This window comes from Aulostomus chinensis, chromosome 9, assembly GCF_037954235.1.
Source record: "Aulostomus chinensis isolate RoL2024-O1b breed Wild chromosome 9, RoL_Achi_v1.0, whole genome shotgun sequence".
Taxonomy (NCBI): Eukaryota; Metazoa; Chordata; class Actinopteri; order Syngnathiformes; family Aulostomidae; genus Aulostomus; species Aulostomus chinensis.
Window position 1 is genome coordinate 26671171 of NC_141328.1, and position 21274 is coordinate 26692444.

The 21274-nt window shown below is 47.5% G+C and overlaps 4 protein-coding genes across 8 annotated transcripts; 1 reads left to right on the top strand and 3 right to left on the bottom strand.

Annotated features, from left to right (window-relative positions):
- Positions 1-6: 6 nt before the first annotated feature.
- inavaa (innate immunity activator a) lies at positions 7-9305 on the top strand. 2 transcript variants are annotated; one of them, XM_086214675.1, is made up of 10 exons: positions 7-1062; positions 5547-5645; positions 5894-6027; positions 6118-6240; positions 6346-6580; positions 6690-6743; positions 6857-7070; positions 7548-7697; positions 7787-8474; positions 8582-9305. In XM_086214675.1, the coding sequence occupies exons 2-10, from the start codon at positions 5582-5584 to the stop codon at positions 8672-8674; spliced, it is 1755 nt and encodes a 584-aa protein (XP_086070801.1). In that variant the 5' UTR covers positions 7-1062; positions 5547-5581; the 3' UTR covers positions 8675-9305. The 2 variants fall into 2 exon arrangements, with proteins under 2 accessions (XP_086070801.1, XP_086070802.1); XM_086214676.1 differs by having other exon boundaries at positions 7551-7697.
- Positions 9306-9347: 42 nt separating this feature from the next.
- Positions 9348-14194, bottom strand: irag3a (inositol 1,4,5-triphosphate receptor associated 3a). Of its 3 annotated transcripts, none has more exons than XM_086214678.1 (13): positions 13093-14194; positions 12956-13019; positions 12803-12875; positions 12648-12723; positions 12056-12196; positions 11797-11928; positions 10909-11065; positions 10798-10838; positions 10666-10716; positions 10437-10582; positions 10242-10364; positions 9731-9844; positions 9348-9659 (listed from the first exon to the last, which is right to left on the bottom strand). In XM_086214678.1, the coding sequence occupies exons 1-13, from the start codon at positions 13114-13116 to the stop codon at positions 9512-9514; spliced, it is 1290 nt and encodes a 429-aa protein (XP_086070804.1). In that variant the 5' UTR covers positions 13117-14194; the 3' UTR covers positions 9348-9511. The 3 variants fall into 3 exon arrangements, with proteins under 3 accessions (XP_086070804.1, XP_086070805.1, XP_086070806.1); XM_086214679.1 differs by having other exon boundaries at positions 9349-9659; positions 12696-12723; positions 13093-14191; XM_086214680.1 differs by lacking the exons at positions 12803-12875; positions 12956-13019; positions 13093-14194 and having other exon boundaries at positions 9349-9659; positions 12056-12538.
- A 64-nt stretch (positions 14195-14258) lies between these two features.
- On the bottom strand, positions 14259-16685 carry rpl10a (ribosomal protein L10a). Its single transcript, XM_086214681.1, has 6 exons — positions 16597-16685; positions 15673-15744; positions 15501-15581; positions 14812-14960; positions 14560-14732; positions 14259-14461 (listed from the first exon to the last, which is right to left on the bottom strand). The coding sequence occupies exons 1-6, from the start codon at positions 16599-16601 to the stop codon at positions 14291-14293; spliced, it is 651 nt and encodes a 216-aa protein (XP_086070807.1). The 5' UTR covers positions 16602-16685; the 3' UTR covers positions 14259-14290.
- A 605-nt stretch (positions 16686-17290) lies between these two features.
- Positions 17291-21187, bottom strand: fance (FA complementation group E). Of its 2 annotated transcripts, XM_086212787.1 has the most exons (10): positions 20906-21187; positions 19782-20352; positions 19654-19698; positions 19507-19563; positions 19138-19281; positions 18943-19063; positions 18593-18668; positions 17942-18008; positions 17735-17860; positions 17291-17616 (listed from the first exon to the last, which is right to left on the bottom strand). In XM_086212787.1, exons 1-10 carry the CDS (start codon positions 21103-21105, stop codon positions 17512-17514), a joined length of 1512 nt encoding a protein of 503 aa, XP_086068913.1. In that variant the 5' UTR covers positions 21106-21187; the 3' UTR covers positions 17291-17511. The 2 variants fall into 2 exon arrangements, with proteins under 2 accessions (XP_086068913.1, XP_086068912.1); XM_086212786.1 differs by having other exon boundaries at positions 17735-18008.
- Between the last annotated feature and the right edge of the window lie 87 nt (positions 21188-21274).

Genomic DNA, 21274 nt, shown 5'->3' on the forward strand with positions numbered 1-21274 from the left:
AGGAGAAAGCAGGCCATCTGGAGGAGGCTTTTCAGGATGTATGGGCGAGGAATACCCAGGGGCCTGGTTAAAGCACTGGAGGGGTTTGGCAGAGTCAGGGAACCACAGGTTGAAAGCAAATAAGAGCTGCTTGATATTTCAGAGGGCGACCAAAAGAAATCCCATCACAAACCCAAATCATTTATCAAGTATTAGTCCTTCAAACAAAACAGTACTGAGCAGACGTACTACTTTAGATTGTACGCGCTAATAATAGCTCCTTACCAAGCTGCAGACACGATGATGCAAGTGGAGTATTTCTCCTGAGGTGCGGCTCAGATGCTCTGAATCCGGCCGAACTAAAATACAATAAAAGATTAAAAAAAAACAACCCAAAAATTAAATAAATCAACAAAAACAAATATAACAGATCATCCAACTGCAAAAGAAAGTTTTATTCAGCGCAAGTTGGGATGTACAATGGGAATAATCCTATTTTTTAAACTACAATCAAAAGAGCAAATGTATGGTATAAGTTGCCTATTCGTGGATTAGTGAAGTGTTCCGGTTTTTCCCCACCGTGTCTGAGGAAGGCGGGGAGTGAACGCGGCGAGCGGTGCAGTTTGGGTTGTTTTCTCCTGTTTGTTTGGTTTCTAATCACTCTTCTTTTGTGCTCCCCACCAAATTAAAAGCCGCAGCAGACTCGCCGCGTGCTGTGTCTGTAAACCCAGCGTGTCTGGAGAGTCAGCAGCGTCGGACTGAACCACCCGTAAAAAAGCGCGGGGGTGGATCGTCGTGAAACTATTACCTTCCCCCGTTTAAACAAAAAAAATCTCCTGGAGATCAAATGTGTACTTCGGGAAAATTTACAATTTAAAATAAAATGTCACAAGTTACTATGGCAACAAGTTAATTATAGACTAAGTACCTAAGTTCAAATTAGTACAGTTCGTCCCCCTGAGAGAGAAAGTTGGGATTAACCGGAGCAGATGTCCTAAGCGGCTCTCTCACTTCTGACCAGAGAAAGTCTGGAGCCCCGGAGATGAAGAGGTGAGAGGGGGAGAGAGAAGAGACACACAGCAGGTAAGAAAACTCACATTTTATCCAGTAAAAAAAAGCTTTTGAACTGAAAACGCCGAGGAGGTAGAAGCACGACGTCAGTACAGCCAGAAACATGACGTGTGATGTCAGGTCTCGCTCTCTCTCTCTCTCCTTTTTTTTTACTAACTTTGTCATTAAATTATTCCACTCATATTTCCAACGTTTGTATCTGTTTTCATTATTATCATATCAGGCTAATGTTTCCTTCCAGGTCGGTTTTTTTTAATATATATATATTTTTGGGATGTTGGAAATAGCCATGATATTTTTACTCGTCTTGTAAGTAGCTTAACTTCAATTATGAGTATTTCTGTTTTCTGCTGCTCAGTTTTTTTTCTACCCCAAGTTTCAGAAGGAAAGTGTTGGCTATCGTGTCTTCCAACATGTTCTGAATATATTCCCCACTTTTAAAATAACTTGATGCATACATAAAGATACCCAGTAGTGCGTTATTGAGTTATAATGGCCTCAACTTCAACATACTACTTTTATACAGATATATAAGCAATAGTCATTTTGATACTCAAAGAGGTCTTGTTGCTGCTTGCTTGTAAGGAACTTCTGGAATTGAAGTTGTCATGTGTTTCTCGTGTCGTTGCCCTTTTCAGCCTCAGAGTTCAGCCGCGTGGTTTTAAAACTTTATTTTACTGTATTTGATTTTTAAATGAGAATGTGAAACCCTGTCATTTTTGGCCACGAGTCCCATCAGCATGCTGTCTTTAGAGCCTTGCAAACATAAACCCTGTGCAGTATCCAGTTGTAAACCATGGAAAAGTTATAATTGATTTTTTTTTTTAAAATAAGAAAGACAACAAATGAACATTCTGTAATGTTCTGTTTAAAAAAAAAAAAAGTCCCAAAAGTACAAACGTGCGTGTAAATATCAGTGATATGGCATGCAGAGTTAATGCAGTCATTAAAAAACCTGGAAAAGTTATGAAAATAGCAATTTCCAGTCATGGAGAAGTTATGGAGAGACCAATAAATCCACACGGTTTTGGAGAAGTGGTGGAAATTTTCTTCACAAATACAGAGAAAAAAGAATGGGTGCAGTTTTTCCCCTCTGATGAATGAAATGTCAGATTTTAAACCACTTGTTGCTTGCTGATTTCGCATCAAACTGTACAGCCTGTTATTAATTTGAGTGAAATATACTGAGGTGACGCTTGACATGGATTTTTATTTCACATGTGAACACTAGAAATGTTTATTAGAATGCATGATTGTGAAAATTTGCCTTAAAAATCACGGAAAACATATTTTGACAAAAATGTGTTATGAACCCTGGCGTATCGTAGACGATGGCACGCATCCGTCCAGGAGTTCCTCTCCTCCTCACAAGCGTGCGTTTCCTGTACCGATGCGCAGGAGAAGAGTTAAAGTCCTCAGTGTCACGAGCACCAGACTGAGCACTGGTGACACCAGTGAATTCTCAGCCGTGGCGGTGGACGACGGTGTTGAGTCACCGTCACTCGGTCATGAATACGATCGTGTTGCTTTCACAGACAAGCAAGAACGTGGGACATTGGAGTGGCAGCAGTCTGGCGCGGCTCAGACGTCAGCGCCCACAGCAGCAGAATAAACAGTCCTTATGTCGACTGAAAAGTTGCGCCATCCTGGTGCTAAAGGCAACACCTCGGTGTTGTTATGCCCCTAAAGCCCCCCCCCTTCTTTTGTCAACTGTGGGCACTTGGGGGGTGAAAAGCTGTAACTACATCCTGTCAGTGCCCCCGATGACCATCAGTGACCATTCAGAGGCCTGAGGAATGATGACTCAGAGGGACGAGGTGTCGTGGTCCACGGTCGGCCCTTCAGCCTCCGGAGAACAATGGCGCATCTCTTCTGGCCTTTGTATTTACGCTGTGGAGAGCTGCAGCAGAGCTGGTGCGTCTGCTCAACATATGGCCCGCAGTGACTGGGAGCAAGCTAGTATGGTGCTTATTACCCCCGCATTGTCTCTGCTTCAAGACCCCCGATCACAGCCCGTTAGCAAGAGAAGCCCTGAGTGTTTGTTTGTCTCTGATATCGCTTCCTCATAACCGTGGAAGCGGCGCGTTGTCGCAGCCTCCCCGCCGCATTCTGCTGCCGTCCGTGGAGTTCAAACTCAGCTCAGCTCCTCAAGGCTGAGATCCAGTGACGCGCTTTGTAACACAACACCTCATTTTTCTCCCCTGCCGCTCCCCCACATTGATGCACTTTTTTCCAGTAGCCCATATTGTGTAGAGAATGGATCTATTCTGCTGAATGGAGTTTGGCTTCTCATCAGACTCTGAAATAAGGCATGCTGTAAAGTCATTTGGTTTCTTCCATAGTATCAGCGCTCAGTGGAGAATTTTAATTACAGGTTTCCAGCAGGCCTCGGTCTGGTTTCAGGCATCCCTCGCTGTTTCCTTGGTGAGGCCGGTCCCCGTTGGTAATTCCAGGGCCGACCACAGTGGTAATGAGCACGGTGGTGGCGGCATTCCAGGAGATCACAGCTCCCAAAGGCTCATGGGAAAGGGTGGTGGGGGAAGTCTGGGAGACAGTGGATCCACATCCATAATCTCTCACCATAAACACACACTTCCGTATATGCTACAGTGTCACGGTCCGGTGGGCAGCGAGGATGGGTGGGACAGTGAGCTTACACCCATCCTCGTCTCCGGCGGCGATGGTTGTGACTGCACCACTCAAGTGTGTGTATGTGTGTGTGTGGGGGGGGGGGGGACTCGGCTATTGGGCAGCGATTCCTCCTGCTACTTTCGATCAACAAGACTATTGTCCTTTGACTCTACCCGGCAGAATAATGTCAGCACTCCCCAGTTTTTATGAAAGCAGTGACAACATCTTGGCAACAAGCTGCAGCTTCTAGTGAGATCTGTTGTTTTACCCGAGCGCCAACTCCCACCCACTCGCTCAGCCTAGACCACAGACGTTGTGAACGTCTTCAGAGACTAATGGGGTGTTGGTGGGTAAATCCCTCTCAACTCTGCCTCGCTGTGATCGCCAGGCCTGATTCCCGGTGACATCTTTAGATTAAGAGTGCTGCTGCACCGTCGGTGCCGCGTGTGTGCGAGAGGTTAGCCAGCTCTGCAGCACCCTCACTGCAGCCTTGTCTCGATATCAACGCTGCCGGGCCAGAAGCAGAGCTGTCAGCAGATATTGCTCCCGCAAGCAGAATGCTGAGGCCGCTCGGTGGATACAAGGCTTTTGTTGTCGCGTTGTTTTACTGAGTCAAGCTGCCTGCGCCTCATTGTGTGACCGGCTGCTCTAAGCTGAATCAGTTCACATGAGTTGCTGTGGTGAATGGCTCCGGCCTACGGGATACACAATAATATCCTGTTGGAGGAGTTTCTCATCCACACTGGCTCTGTGTCTTCCTGGTCACTACAGGAAAAGGACTGATACCAATCGCCAACACAGAGGATGCTGAGGATTATACACAACAGTGACCGTAGCAACACATCCATTCACATGTGGCGCCTGTTTTCAAGTCTTTACGTCTCCTGTGACTTCTGTTGATACGCGAACGCAGATGCTGCCGCGGAAGAGTGTGGTATTAAAACAAGACCAGCTGATTATATCCTTTAATCACGTTAGAGTCGGGAAGCTCATCACTTGTGATTCCCTGGCCTCTTCTGGGAGAGTGACAGACATGTGAGCACCAGAATGAATTAACTGACCCTAAAAAAATTAAAAAAAGAAATGAAGGCAGCATTTACTGGGAGGTTCTCTTAGGCGATCCCTCACTAAAACAGCTCCACAGCTCCAATTTGTTGTTGCCATTGTTTGCCCCTCTCAGCTGCTGTCCCTCTCGGCATCACGTTTTTGTTTACTGTCAGTCAGATGTTTGGGGAGCGCAACAATGGAGCCGAACGGGCCATAAACATGAATTGTGCTCGTCTGTTTGTGAGCGCTAGTGAAACGGGCAGCGCTGCACAGGAGTCAGCAGGGACCTTGTGATCTGATGCTGCGAGGACAAGCCCAGCATTGAGACATTCTTCCACTTCAAAGCCCCCAGAGGGTTCTCTGGACACTGGTTGAATAGGAGATGAGGGAGGGGGTGCGTGGGGGGAACAGGTGCTATGCACGAGTGGGGGTAATTCCCGCTGCCATCTGCTTTCCTTTTCGGGGTCTGGGCTCTTTAAACGCCCTCTGACACGGCTCATGGCGACACACTCCTCGAGCCGGCCACACCGTGCTCTGTCACCATGGCACCACGGTTCAGATTAACCCCCGCACATGTGCCGAGTCAACCATGGGGGCCTGGCTCTATTGTGATGGAGCGTGGGGGGGGGGGGGGGGGCATGGGGAGTGGGGGCTGCATGGATAAGTGTGTGAAAGGACACTTGCCAGTCATTCACTTTTGTTAAGTAAAGCAGCAGCAGAGGCGAGCGTGAATGAAGCCACGTGGTGGGGAAACAACAGCGGCATCTAAGTTCCCATCAAACTTTCATTAATTGTTCCGAACGGTTTGATTTCCGCAGGTATTCCTCAAAAAACTTCAGCGCAGCAAGTCAAGATGACGGCCATGGAGAGTAAAGAGGAGATTAGCGACACTGACAGTGGGATTATCTTACACTCTGGTAAGAACGCCGTTTCCCTCGATAGAGGGATGACCTCACCAACCCGTCAGTTAACATCTCCAAAAACAAACCTTGAAAATCTCTAAATTGCATTAACAACAGATTTTATTTCAAGCAGTTAGAAGAAAACTTACTGGCTTTGAGACAAGAGCACCAAACAGTGACATGAATTTAGTAGAAATAATCCTTTGTATATTTGTTTCGGTGGATCAAAGGCATGCTGATGATGAGCTTTATCTGATCTGCAGGTCCAGACAGCCCCACCTCACCGGTGAAGGACCTGACCACCCACACCAGAGCCCTGAAACTGAAGCACCAGTCTCTGGAGGAGCGGCTGGAGCTCTGCCTGCTGGAGCTCAGGAAGCTCTGCATCAGGGAGGCAGTGAGTAACACCTAACATGCACACATCCTCCTCCACTGTAATGAGGGTGCAAACACCTGATCAGACCTCATTGCCTTTTTGTAATCACAGGAGCTGACTGGCAAGCTACCGTCAGATTATCCTCTGCTGCCCGATGAGAAGCCGCCTCGTGTCAGACGGAGGATTGGCGCCTCCTTCAAGCTGGACGAAGGTCTAATCTACCTGGATAAAGAGGTAAGGGACACAGGGGGTGGTACCTGTTTGCGGTGAAAGAAAGTGAGTGAGTGACAGAGTCTAGAGTTCATCGGCGAATAACTGAATCTTATCACGTCTTTGCAGGATTCTGAGCTGCAAGGGCTGGAAACCGACTTGGCTCTTCAGCGGCAGATTTACGAGGCGGCCCGCAGGCTCTCTCTGGAGGAAAACATCAGCAAACCCCAGAAGAAGAGTCGCCTGCAGCAGTGCAAGAGGGAGGAGAAGAAAGTGAAGGAACTGCAGGAGGCTGTGTTCCAGCACCGCATCAAGAGCGAGTGTAACTCACCTTGCATCGACACCTCGACCGCTCCAAACAAAGGTGAGAGACTCTGCTGCCCCTCTGAGGCCAAACGGTGAACTGCACTCATGAATGTGGCCTGAATAGTTATTTGTAAAAAAAAACCAAAACGTGTCACCTCTGTGTGCAGATCTGAGCATGTCTGATGACAGTTCTCTGTCTGACGTGGTGGCCCTGGATGACGGTGAGTGTGCACCACCTTACTGTGGTATAGGAACCCCCCCCCACAGATATGAGAGCGTATTTTGTCTCAGTCCTGCCTCTCATCCTTACTGTTCCCTCTCTGGTGATCCACAGAGGTGGATGCCTCCACCCCCCTCTCTCCTCAAGTGTTGGACACTTCTTTCTCAGACCCCCTCCAGCTCTCAGTGAAGATCCTGCAGTCAGCTGGTCAGCTTGGGGTGGAGCACGAGCGCTCTCCCATCCAGAACTCTCCATGGAAGGAATCTAGTCTGGACCAGCCATACCGGAAGGCAACAAAACCTCAGTCTACATGCAGCAGCAGGTCCAGGTGGGAGTCAAGAGTGATGGTGCATCAAATACAAAACTGGACTGGGGGGGGGACTCCAGAGTTTTGTAAACGATTTATTTAGTTATATAATGACAAAGAAATACATTTTATTCATCTAGACCATCTCTCACAGTGGCTGAAGCTTAAAACAACTCATGGTGATGGTGGCACGTCCGTCTCTTCATTTTAAAAGCCTCTGGATCCTGTTACAGACTCAAACACAGGATTATTTCGTTTCCTCACAAGACTTCTACCGGCGCAGGGCAGCAACATCTTCCTTTCAGCCATGTTTGATAGCAAGAAATGCAAAAACAGTTCAGGGAGGTGCATAAGAGCCTGTGCACTTGTAGAGTGAAAGATCTGCTTGAAAGCCTCCAGCAGCTGATGTCTGTTCACCTGTTGGTGACTGCTGGTCTGCATTCATTTCCTTGTAGCAGTGGTGCATTCCTCACTCATTCCTTGTTTTGTTGTGTCCAGTAGTCCAGCGGGACCTCAGGTGTCCTCCGACAGCGGCAAAATTCCTCTCTCTCCGTTTCTCAAGAACTCAGCCCTTCGTAACAATCACTCCACCAGCGCTCCCTCCACCCCGGAGCTGCATGTACGCCGACAGTACTCCCAGTCCTTCAGGTACACTGACGCATCAAACCAGTAATGTACTGGGAGCACAGCAACATCTGTACGACTATTTGACGACTCCACATGGTTTGTCTCCTCAGACTTCCCAAAAGTAAGCCGTCTGCTGAGCGGGGGCTTCTCAGCTCAGAGACCAACCGAGGGCGAGCCCAGCTGCCCCAGCAGCGATGTGCAGCTGACTTCACTGTGCGTTCTCCAGAATCCTCTCCGCTGCATCCATACCAGTCCAGTTCTGAGGACAGCAGCTCCGAGCACTCGTCCTCCTCCTACATCAGCTCACCTGGCAGGGACGGACCCACGGAGATCCCGAAGCTTTGCCCTCCACCTTATGGGTTCCACTTTGGATCGGCAAAGAAAGGGGTCCTCAGCTCACACAAGAACACCAGCCAGGTCCAGCCCAGCCCTGCCTATGTCAGGACCACACCAGAGGGCACTTCCCTTACCCCTCAGAACCTGGACCCGGGGAAGTGCTATGTGACCTCCCCGCCTGTGGCATGCAGTCCTCAGCAGAGACAGTGGCAGGAGGGAATGTCGTGTCCAAGGAGAATGTTGAAGCCCCCGCCGCCTTACACCAGGCTGGTGCGAACTCCCTCGCTGAAGGAGTACCCAAACCACGCCATCCGGCTGATGCCCAGGGAGATCGTGTCCGAGGAGCTGAAGTCCTGGCACCAGAGGAATCAGCTCCAAAAGTTGCGACCCGGCTGTGGGGAGCAGCACGGCTCCCTGGGACTCAAGACTCCCACATCGCCTCATCTGCCTCCATTTAACCAGGTTGGTACCATGTGATCAGCTGTGACACCTGCCCCGATTTTCAAAATGACCATAAATATATTTGAACACAGACAAGGAGAGCTCTGATCACCTGATTCTGCTTGCAGGGGTCTGGGAATCTGGTTCTCCAGAGAGCTGCAGACGGGACTCCGCTCCAGTGGTTTGTTGCAGAGGACGCAGAAATCGTGAGCCAGGTGTAGCAGAGGCGTCTCCGCCTGTGCAGCGTGTTTAGCAGGACGTCTGCTCTTTCTTCTTTATCCCTGTATTTATTAAGTCTTTGGACTCTCTGTGAGATGGTATGTTGGTGCGGAAAACCCATCGGTACCTTGATGAGCACATTTCTCTTTTATAATTTAAAACATATTGTAAGGTGATATGCCAGTTTTATTTATTTAAAATAGTTTTCTAATAGATTCTTCTAAAAAGTAGAGGTGAATTGAGTTTCATGCAGTTTCACAAATCTATTTTAGGATGGAGGACAAGCTTGCTGTGGTTTCCAGATCATCTCTGTTGCCAGCACACATTTTGCACATGAAATTCACCTTCAGTAGTTTCTGCATTCCTAATATAATTTTATATTTATCTGCTATTTAAAGATTTTCCCTTGCAACATAGAGACTACTAAAAGTTTGATATACCTTTGGAAATGTATCGCTCTTTTTTATACATAGTTAAAATTTTAACATTTGTCTAGTCATGACATGAAGTAATTAATCACTGATGCCCGTAGCAGTGGTTTGGTGATTTCACTGCAGTTTGGTGTTTTCTTACTAACCAAGAGATTGTATCAGTTTTGATAATTTTTTTTTTTTTTGTATATTTATAGTAAAAAAAAAAAGTGACTTAAAATCAAGTTTGTGGTGTTTCATCTTTTTAATCTTCTGCACCGTTACGGTACGAAACACAAATGAACAACCAAAGAGGTAAAATCAAAAAGTTCAATCCTCAAAAACAAAAGGACCTTTGTCTTTAGTCAGCATTCAAAAAATTGTCGTCACAGAAATGAAACCATGACCTGACAGCAGAGAGACGTCAGGTCAGAGGTCAAGCTCACCGCCGTGAAGCCTCCACAGGATGTAAAGCAACGTTACGACACTTAGAAGCACGAAAATGTAGAAGAGGAACGCCCAGTGACGTCGGTACAGCCAGTGAGCCGGACGCTGGGGCCTCCACTGGGTTCCGTGTCTGAGGGGAGAAGTCCATGTTGGTCCACAGGAAACAATCAGCGCCATTACCAAAGGAATCTGTTGACTTACGGGCCCCCGGAGATCCGCCGGCAAACGTTTGTCCTCTTTTTATCTTTGTCTGTCTTCTTCTTTGATGGTGCGGCTTTGCTCTTGTGTCTCTGTCGCAGAACATCCAGAGTGGCGCTGCAATAAATGATTATGATTTACGTGGTGAAATAACAAAACGGCCCTTGATATCTTGAACGGGTTTTTTTTAGATTTCTGTTATTTGAACTGCTGTTAGCATTATTCAGCCACGCGCAAATTCTCCTTTGGTCATGAAAGTAAAAATAGAGTAGTATAAATGCAACGACAGTGAAATGAGCTGTCAGATCTTTCCACCTCCTGAGCATCCATGAACGAGAGCCTTAAAAGCTCTGCTATCAAAATCAGATCCTGCAGGTGGTTTCATCTCCACGAACCACCACGCTCAGTTAAAGTCACTGTCCAGGAGTATTTGCCTCCCTCTTCTGGTAGTGGATGTTATTACAGCTGTCAGTAAGCACCGTGTGTGTGTTTCTCTTGTTTTTCCACGCCCTACCTTTTGTGCTGTATCTTTGTGGGGGCCCCTCTCTTGGCTTCCTCTGGCTTGGGGATGGGAGGCGGTTCTGGAGGAGGCTGAGCAGCTGCAGCTTTTGACAAGGTTTCAACCTGATCAGCTGGCCTGTAAAAGCCAGAGAAACATAAATGATGATGTTTTCAGTTCTATTTACCGCCCAGACACAAAGCAGCTGACCTGTCGTCCACTGAGTAGCTGTCGTCCTTGGTCATGGCCGAGCAGCTGGACTCGGAGCTCAGGGTCGGAGACGGGCAGGCGGGGAAGGACTTCTTGCTGGAACTTTCTCGGTGAGACCGCTTCTTCAAATCTCGCTTCTCCTTCTCCTGTAGATCCAAAACTTTTCAGGCTTTTTGAACGATTACATGTTCACTGAAGCTGCAGGCGCTCGCCATAGAAACCCCCTTACCTGAGCCAGAGGTGGAATCAGTGATATACTGACCCTTCGTCGATTGCAGCTCTGGTGGACGATCAGAGAGATGAATCCAAATAAATGCAAAGGGCGATAATACATCGTGCAGTGAGTCAAACATCCTCAAACCTGCAGAAAGCTTTTCTTCATCTTGTCACTGTCGTCTGGATCTGGAAGAAAAGACCCAGTCAGATATCAACCGCAGCAGCAGTGAACCCCAGTGGGTGATTGATGCTGGACCTGGTGAGGCTCTGGGGTCGATGAGGCTTCTGCAGGAGCTCTGCTGCTGGATCGTCTTCTTGGCCTCCTCCAGCTCCGCCTCGTGTCTGTCGTGTCGCCTCCTCAGATTCTCCACGTGAGACACCATCAGCTCGACCGCCCGGCTCACCCGCGCCTCCTGTCAAACACGGGACACGCCCAACCGGGCCAGGACAGTTAGCAACACACACACACACACACACACACACACACACACACACACACACACACACACACACACACACCTGTTACCTGTTATAATATGCAACAGATTCATAATAGCAGGTCAGTGCGTCCATCACTCGGGATTCATTACCTCAGTGATGTCCAGAGGGAATTCCTTCAAAATTCCACTAGGACTCAAAGATGAACTGAAAAGATTTTGTGGTTGTAGGTCAAAGGTCGCAGTCGAGGTGACTGTCACCTCACATGTATCCAACGTCTCAGTAGCGCCTTTAAATTTGGGAACTGAAAAGATTTTGTCAGCCAAAGGTCAAAGGTCACAGGCCTCAGGAAGGCCTTCAGGGAATTTCTTCAAAACTGAAGCAAATGTTTACCTGGACTTAAAGAGGAAGTGTCTCAATTCCCAATCAGGAATCTAAAAGGTCAATGTCGCTGTGACATCATAACGTCCAGCAAAAACCAAAACCTTTCCGGCCTCATTCAAGGTCGTCTCAGGACTGCGATCGCTCAGTTCCATGAATGTTTGCACCTCTTGCTGTCAATCATGAGTGTGGAGAAGCACAACTGTAAACTCAGATGGAACGGGCTGGCGGGGACGTAGAACCGTGACTCCATCTGTGTGTGTGTGTGTGTGTGTGTGTGTGTGTGTGTGTGTGTGTGTGTGTGTGTGTGTGTGTGTGTGTGTACCTGGTGGACGGCTCCGAGCACCTCGGCTGTGTTGGAGATCCGTTCTACTGTGCCAGCTAGGATGTCCAGAGACAACTCCAGCCTCTGCAGGATCGTGCTGCGCTTACTGTCCAGACACATGCCCTTCAGTGTCTGGAAACACACACACACACACACACACACACACACACACACACACACACACACACACACACACACATGCATGGGTCCCTGCGTGGTGGTCATGTCATTAAGCAGTCAAACATGCTGCACCCTGCACCTCCAGGGTCTCTCTGCCCCGAGTCAGCTCCAGCTGGATGTTCTCCTCGGCCAGGTTGCGGGCGTGTTCCTCCGCCTGCAGTCGCTGCTTCAGGGTGTACTGGTCACAGCTGAACGCCAAGGAGATCTGAGTGAAGGCGGTCTGGGAGGGGACACAACCTGGGTCCATCATTTCACTCTGACTTGGAGCCTCATACAGTGATTTAATGATTATTCATACTTGGATACATTTTCCTCTGATCCCATCACGTTGAGAGAGAACAGACTAAACAGGAAAACTTGACGTCTGACTTTATTCAGGATTCTTCAGCCTTCATCAGGCTGCTCACACGTTCGGCGTTCAGTCCACCTCTGCTTTTCTCTCATATTTTGTAGATTTTTTTTTTTTTTTTTTTTTTAATAATCTCGAATTCTGAGGAGAATCTTGACTGACATCGACAGCTTCTCATGAGACAAAATTGAACTTGAAATTACACATCTTTTTCTGCGGTGAGAAAAACAAAATATTGCAGGTGAGTTAACGTTTAAATTTGAGTGCAGGCTGAAAACCCACATGGAGACAAAAGGGTACGGATACTACAAATAATACACACGTCAAACGGGGTTCCCCAGATGAGAGTACACGAACCGGCCAGTCTCACCTCCAAATCCGTCTCGGACATCTCGACACTGCCAGACAGGAAGAGCAGAAATTTACCGACAGTTCAGAATAAATTAAATTACTGACCGTTAATCCAGCGTGTGTCACCTGTTGAGTCCCACACGCTCTATAATTGACAGGTCGTTCCAGTTTATGACTGGCGTGTCCTCTTGTCTGCTGTCTGTCAGAGAAACACAATCCGGATCAAAGTTACCGAGTGACTGCAGGTGTTGTTTGTGTGACTGGAAACCTTCCACGTACCTCCGTCGCTGTCATCGCTGTCCGCCGCCGTGGACACGCTCAGCTCGTTCGTCTCTGCACCAGGCTGAAAGACGCTCGGAGAGTTCACCTCCGTTACACATGAAATGTTCACCGAGCTGGAAGATTATGAGACTCACCTGAGCGTCAATCTCGCTCATCATTAATCCCGGTAAGCGCAGATTAAACTATTTAGGCCCTCCTCACAATCCGTGTTTGTTTCATTGTTGCCGGATTTATCATCTCAAGTTGCTGCTCTACGTTTGGTGTGTTTGTCTGCCTCGCTCCGGCCTTGAGAATAGATAATCCTATTAAGAGATCCACAGTCAGAGCAGGGCAGGACGACGGGCCCCAGAGGCTCATGGGTAGCGGCCCATCACCTGTTGCTGCGGTTTTATCTGTAGTCAGTAACAAGCTAGTGTTGGTCCAGGCGATGACTCACGTTCCCATCATCGTCTCACACATCACCGCAGAGAACGTGGTTAATAGATGGTAAAGGGAATGTTTGACCGGCGCGCACACAGGGAGGGGCCGGTGCAGGGGCCTCTCTGGTGGCCCCGAGCACATCCGGTTCCCAGTTTGAACACCTAGGAAAAGCCTCATATTCCTGCGCTGACCTGAGGTCAGCACAGGCGGTCCTGCCATCCTCCCTACTGTGCTGGGTCTACATCGAGTACTCCCTGATAGACGGCAAATTCACATTTCCACGCCGCCTCCTCACGGGAGGTTTTCTCCGAGCGTAATTCTCTAAAATGTCTGTTCAAAAAAGTGGAAAATGGGAAAGAAATCCTTGTCAAAACTCAACTGGCGTACATTAATAAAAAAAAAAAAAAATCAGCAATGTTGTCTGATCAAATATGAAACTAAAGCAAAATGAAAGTCAGCCTCGAGGGGCAAAAAAGTGGCCACTTAAAGGTTTTCCATAAAAAAAATGCATTATCAATATTTTGAATACATAAAAACTGCACGGAGGCCAATAGTCTGACCACATTTTGGTTAAATCTCCAATATTAACAGTTAAAGGCTCAACGCTAGCAGCCTTTTCTATAATACTTAAACCTTTCTGGTGAAGTTTCTCACTGGAGGGTCGCGAGTACGTGTGGTTTTACAGTAAATCTGCATTTTACCAATGGGAAAGTGACCGTAAAGTTCAGACTATGTTGTGTTCAATAGCTGGTTTAGAGGACACATTTATGTTGTGGGTTCATTCCACTCAATCACAGAGAGACCTGAGACACTGCAGCACAACAATTGAGACCAAGTCAAAGCTGCGCAGGCGGAAATGAAACACGTCAACAGGCCACGCTGGAGCATCTCCACATTTTATTAAACAGAAAACTAGTAGAGGCGTTGGGGTTTGCCCATGGTGCTCTTGATGTAGAGGGCGCGTACGTTCTGCCAGTTCTTCTTCAGCAGTGACACCAGGAAGTTGACGGCCAGGTGGATGTTGTAGACCAGCTCGTCCTCCGTCATCTTCACGTGTCCGACGGCCACGGCCAGACACAGCACCTGCACGGGGTTGGGGGGTGGGACAGCGACCCGACGGATGAGGACTGGGAGCAGTCACGTCAGTGTGTAGCAGTTACTTGAGATGCTGCTCAACGTACCTTCTTCATCTGGAACTTGATGGTGGATTTGACCTCGTCCACCTTGGTGGTCAGGTTCTCGTTGTGGGTGAGCAGGGAGGGGAACTTGCCGGCTTTGTTCAGCCCGGGACCCAGGATACGAGGGATCTGCTTGATCAGAGACTCGGAGGCCAGGAAGGCGTCATACTTCTTGGCTAGAAAGGTCGCATAAAACTGTTAAAAAGCTGCCGAGGCAAACGCCGGACCAGCTGGGTCGAGCTGCTGTCTTCTTACCGAGCTTCTTGACCAACTTTTTGTTCTTGTTGAGCTTCTTCAGAGCCTCGATGTCCATGTGGGGGAGGTCAGCAGCTTTGGCCTCGTCACAGTGCTGCTGGTCTCCCAGAAGACACACTGAGAACTTGGGCCTGGGGAGGGTCTTCAGCCTGCGCACCGACACAGCAGTTAGCAACAATGCTAGCCACCCACCTCCAGCACGGGGGCGCCAGCTGGTGCTGAGGCAGAGTCTCCACTGGCGTCGAGGCACCAAACATTAACACAAACTACTGCAGCTCACCTAGAAACAGTTGGGTAGTCTGCCCTCACCCACTGACGCCCCCGACCCCTCCATAAATTACTTTTGAAGAGAGAATGTCTTACCCATACCACTACGGTGGCCGGCGTCCTGCAGACCTCATGGGTAACATACTGAACAATGGTCGGCTAGAGGACGTGAACTGATCAGCTCAGTCGCTCAAAGCCTCCCCTCATGTTTTAAGACCCAGGGTAGGGGTCCGCCTGCCTCGCCTCCACCAGCCAGGCTGGCTCAGCTCAGTCAGACTACCCAAAGTACTTCTCCATGTCTGCACCTGGCCTGTCCACACTTCACTTTAAGTTTTACTGATAAACCTTTTTTTCTTCCCAATCCTCAGACAGGGCTGGTGGCACACAGGGAAAAGGTCGGGTGAGACAGTAAAAGGTCGAACCTGACAGTGCCGGAGAAACGCTTGTCCTTCTGGGGGTCGTAGTTTTTCAGGCTGATCTGCAGCTCCACCGACTCCACAAACCTGCCGACAGGTCACACATACGCCAGTTACCAGCGACAAGCGCTTCATCTATCATACTACACACTGACCGGCTCCCCCTTAATGGTCTTACTTCCTGGGCTTGGTCAAAGACCCCTGCAGGACCTCCTTCACCGCCTCATACAACGTGTCCCTGGAGACCTTACTGGAACACACAACAGGACAAAAATCATGATGACATCACACTAACAGTGCACTTCAGTCCAGTCCTGTTGAAGCCAAGGAGGGAGAACGTTAGAGGCCACCAGAGAGAAAACCCACCATAAACTTCAATAATATCAGCCTACAGCGTAACTTGGAATCACTTCAGACCGTCGTCAAACTCGTTCCCTCAACTGTCAAAGAACCACAGTTGAAATTTAACAGGGACGGCCAAACTGGCACATTTACAGAGACGTCCTGGCGTGCTGAACCCTTTCAACAAGTGTGAATAAATTCTGTTTTATTCAGGCCAAAAAAAAAAACCCACAACCTGACCCGTTTAATTCATTCATTAACGGCTCCTGCGCCCTCACAAGTTGTTTCCCGATATTAATTTCACAAATAGAATGAGGGAAATCTTGTGGCCTCACCATGACTTAGAGGATAACTTTCATCTAGTACGCACAGCATATATGTCATTTCTCTCTTTGACCACTCCGGGGCATCGCGGGTTGTCGCTCAGTTTTAGTGATCAAATATGACGCGATGTGGTTAAATCATGTAAAATAACTTGGATAATAACATCTAAACCTACCGACGGACAATTAAAACACCGGATTGTTAGATTAAACTGTAGGATGAGTGTAGATGACAGCGGATTGGATCTGAAACTGGCAACACCCGCACCGAAAGCGAGCCGGTCCCCTCCGTTACTGCCTCATAACCACGGACTGAACTAAATTTACCCCGCGGTGTCGTTGCTAACTTGTACCGCCACTCGGAACACTGGACTCGGTCACCATCAAGATAGAAACAAGTGTTATTTTAGACTTTTAATGAGTAAATTGTATCTCACCTCATTTTGGTAGCTTGTCCCTCCTGTCGCGCTACGCTGGAAAGGAAGTTGAAGCGGAAGTTTCCTTCAAAAAAGGCGACCTGGTGGTGACGTCATCAAGACGCGTCTTCACCCTTATACTACGGCTGAATTTACGTTGCGAAGTTAGAAAACTTCGTTGCTCTGATTTTAAATAAAATATTCGCTGTCTAAATGAAATGTTACCACAATGTTTGTGCGTTGTGATAAGAAAATATGTTCCTAATGAATAATAAATATTTAAAATGAAATCATCTCAAACAAAAGAGGTTCTTTTAAAAGCAATATGAAAATAGGCACTTTTTTGTCCTTTTTAAATACTTTAATTATTAAAAACTGCCATAAAACTTAAACTCAAATGTATATGTTTAAAAGCTGTACTTACACACAAAATGTTATGACCATAAATTTGTGTTTTTGCCTTTGTAGTAGACTACTTGTTTTTTCCTAAAACGTCTTGCAGTCACAGATGTGATTTTCTTGAGGTTTAAACTTTCTGGACAAAGCGTGCAAACACTGCTTTCCAAATTTAACCTCCTAACTTACGACCTACACTCTTATAACTCTATCATACTTTACAGCAGGTGCAGTAGATCAGCTCCTGTCAGGGATAATATGTATGATACAATAATAATCATATATTCACGATAACTCAGTTTTCATTTTAGCAATTTTATTGACAAAGATGCACAGCAACATGTATAGGAAAGCAGCAAACTGTGCAACATACAAAAGTCACAATTTTAGGATTTATGATTCGTTGTTTTTTTTGTTTGTTTTTAATAAAAATGAAGGGGAAATCCATTCGTTACAAACTGGTGACATTTGGCGCTTCACTAAAAATGTTCCCTGGGTGTAGATTTAGATGCATTGATCTACATGAAGTCAGTTTATATTTCACGTATCCTTGATTCTTTTAACAGCAGCCTGGAGGGACTTTTTCAGGAACGTCTCATTGAACGTCAAACAACCAGACAGAGAATGTTTGTGTGCGGTCGTCACCTGGGAAAACAAAACAAAACAAAACAAAAACACATCAATACATACGGGTGAGGATTAGAAACGTAAAAATCACTAACTGTTCAGCCACAGCATTGGATGATAGAGACGGAAGACTTACAAGGCCGCTATATTTCGTGAGGACGGTCAACATCATCTTAGCAAAGTTGACAGACTTTGTGAACTGAGGACTCTGGCGGACCAGCTGCTCTGTCAACTGGGTGAACAGATCTTCGTTCAAGTCAGGCTGGGAAAAAAAGGCACCTGAAGTCAAACTGACTGTTGTGACTACACAGTCGCTTTTCCCAGGAATCAACATCTGCTTTACCTTGGAGCCTAGCAAGCTGTGGATAATGGAGAGAACTGCCTCAGTCCATGAGGTTCTGAGAGTCATTCTGGAAGAAAAAAACCCATCAATAATAGACTGCAAACCATGTCTAACTTAAAGCAGTACCTTACTTAAAAAGTGTGTCTGCCCTCCTTATAAACAGGTGTCCTGAGCTTTTTTACCCTCTGCATCAGTTCCTCATGAATGCAGAGGGTTGGCCATGTACATGTAGTTTGAGGCTGATGGAGACTGACAGCTAACAGCAAAAAATGACCAAAAAACTCCCGTCCATAAACTCACGCGCACATTGTCCAGGATAATCCACGTGTTCTTTATCCAGCTATCCATCTCACCTGACTTTGATCAGGGTACGAGTACTACTACTTTGTTTTTAAATCAAATCATATCAGTTAACGGAGCATACATCCGGATAAAGAAGACACAGATGATGCGAGATGATGACCTTGACCATTTGTAGACAGGTGAATTTGGGCAGCTCACTGCTGTAGCTGCTGTTAGCCGCCAGTCTCACTTTAGCTACATGTTAAATGTAGGTGTAGTGTAGTTGAAAGGCAACAACAGCAACAACAAAACCCCAACATTTTTTGGGTGAAGTATCACTTTAAATGACTTGATTGTTTTGCAGCTTACTGAAGGACCAGCAGCCTGTAGTGGGAATCCAGGCAGCCTTCGATCAGCCTGTTCAGCAGCTCAGCTTGTGGAGTCCCTGAAAACAACAACAACATAGAGGACAGGTTGATGCTTCAGCCAGGAGGAGAGTAAAATGATGCAGGTTCATCAAAGCCTCCATTTCTGTTATTGTACTTGAAGTAGGCAGCAGGTTAGGGTGGGGGGGAATATTCAGTACAACTACACAACCTTTGAATACTTTCCCCCCCTAACCTGCTGCCTACTTCAAGTACAATAATAGAAATAGATGGGGGGGGGGTATTCAGTACAACTACACAAGCTCTGAAGTAAGAAAAAGGCTTTCCCCTCACCTATGTTCTCCTCTAGAACTGGTCCTATCACAGCATGACACATCGGTCTGGTGTAGCGGCTGCAGAGGGATGTCACCGTGGTCACCAGGCATCTGGAGGCCGGTTCTGTGAGGGACAGGACCTGCACAGACGGCAGCAGAAGATCCTCAAAATGTCAATCTGCTTTTTGCATCTTGTCCACATTCGGCGATGTACCTTCTGAAGCAGGAGGTTCCTGAGGAGGGTTGCTGCCGTGCTGTAGCTGAGGTCCGGGGAGAGCGCCAGAACGCTGCTGCACAGTTTAGGCAGAGCCTGCTCTGGTAGATCGGGGAAGCTCAACATGCGGCACACCACCTCCACCTGAACAGCAGACAGAGAGACACCATTGCATTTCTTTTATGAGAGCGGAGGAGAGAAAGAGAGGGGTTTGTATCTTCTCGTCTGGCAAAGGAAAGGAGGACAAATACCCGTACTTGCCTAAAAAAGTTTGCATGTTCTTTTGAATAAAATCCATTAAGTGCTGAATATGAATTAATGAAGGGGGGGGACGCAGCAAACATAGAGCAATATGACTACGGCACATACTTGGGTGGGCTCACAGTCATTTAGGACCTTGAATGCATCCAGGGAGCTCTGGTCCCACTGCAAACACAAGATAAAAAAACAGTTACGGAGGAGCCAGATGTCGCTAACCCTCTGCTAGCGGGAAGAAAAAACACATTTTCTCCTCACCTCTGTCTGACTTTCCAGAAACTCCTTCATCTGTAGAACGGACACCTGAAAAAGCACAAAACAAATCAAACAATTTAGTAGCGAGGGGGGTCAAGGGGTCAATAGGTGACATCTTTCCACGTGTTTACCTTTATGTGTGCAGGAAGAGCATCACATGATCTGTCCTGTGCAGGTTGCAGTTCTACAGCAGGCGCTTCTCGCTGAGTATCAGCCTCCAAGTTTCCAGACGTCGCCTCAGTCGCCGGCCGTTCTTCTATGTGTGCCTGCTCGCTCCCACCAGCATCCATCTTGATTCGTTTACTCTGCTGTCCCATCTCATCATCTGAACCCAGAGCAACACAGCTGCTCTTCCTTTTCCTTTGACTCCCCAGCTGTGATGAATAAGACTCACTCTGAGATTCAGGTTCTACTGTTTGAAAGCACTTGTTCCACCCTTGGGGCTCAGCAGAACCACGCTGTGACAGCCCCTCCAGTCTGTGGCTGCACTTTGGTGTGTACAGAGGCTCCTCGCTGTGGGACCCCTGAATTCTTTCCAGCTGTCTCATCAAAGCGGTGACCCAGGGGCTCGGATGAGGGTCCTGGCTGAGGCATCCGAGCAGTCGGAGCACAGTAGTCCGAGGAAGAACCGAATGGATCAGATATATGAAAGCCAGCAGGTTGTGTTTGAACAACGCTGGAAACAGGCACACCAGGGGTTTACTGAAATAAATTGGGGGGGGGGGGGGGCGGGCATGAATACGAGTGAGTAATAGTGTAGAAGATGGTAATTTATAATTGGTGAATTGTCTTTTAATCACCTGACAGTTAAGGAAAATTCTGGACAGTGCGAGAGCTAAAAGGTCAGTAGGTTAAAGTTCAGGTTTTGAGAGAAAATAAAACTCATGATGGAAATAACTGAGCTAAAGAGCATCGCCTGGTTGACATTTTTTTCTCTCCTGGATTTAACTTACATTTGATGACTCTGCTTTTACTCCATTGTGCTAAAAGCTCAAAGCCAGTCTTTCATGTTGAGTTTTACTAACAGTTTTACAGTTTCAACGAGTTCTGTTAAGTCTTTTTTTTCAGTCTATAGCTGCCGTTTAATTTACATATCAATTGAATAAATGTACTCTATTTTAATCGCCCCGCGTGCATTAGTCTCCGTGAATATTGCTTACTTCCGGTTTAGTGAGGTGGGAACAGTAAACATCACCTGACACTTTGTCCAGGATCGGATGGAGATTCATGTACGTGACTGCGTGCTTGTACTCACACGGTCAGGAGCCGGGCATCTGGCTCCAGCCGGGAAATTTCGTCTTGGCACAGCGTCTCTATCAAGCCGGATAGAGACACCCCCGGGTTGGCCCGCTGCTGCCGGCGAAACACGTCCAGCGCCCGGTGGACACCGGACGTCCCAGAGAGCAGTGACCGGACAAGCAGCTTTGACGGTCCGTCAAACCGTGTCAGAAACATACCGACGCTTTCCCCCCCCCCACTTTTCCTGGGGTCAAGTACCCGCAACTACCACCACCCGCCTCCCCGCCAGTTTGGTTTATCACGTCTTCTTCGCGGGTGCGATTAGAGAGAACATGCGTCACACCGCCACCCTGCGGTAAATAAAGTCATTACAAACTTGAATGAA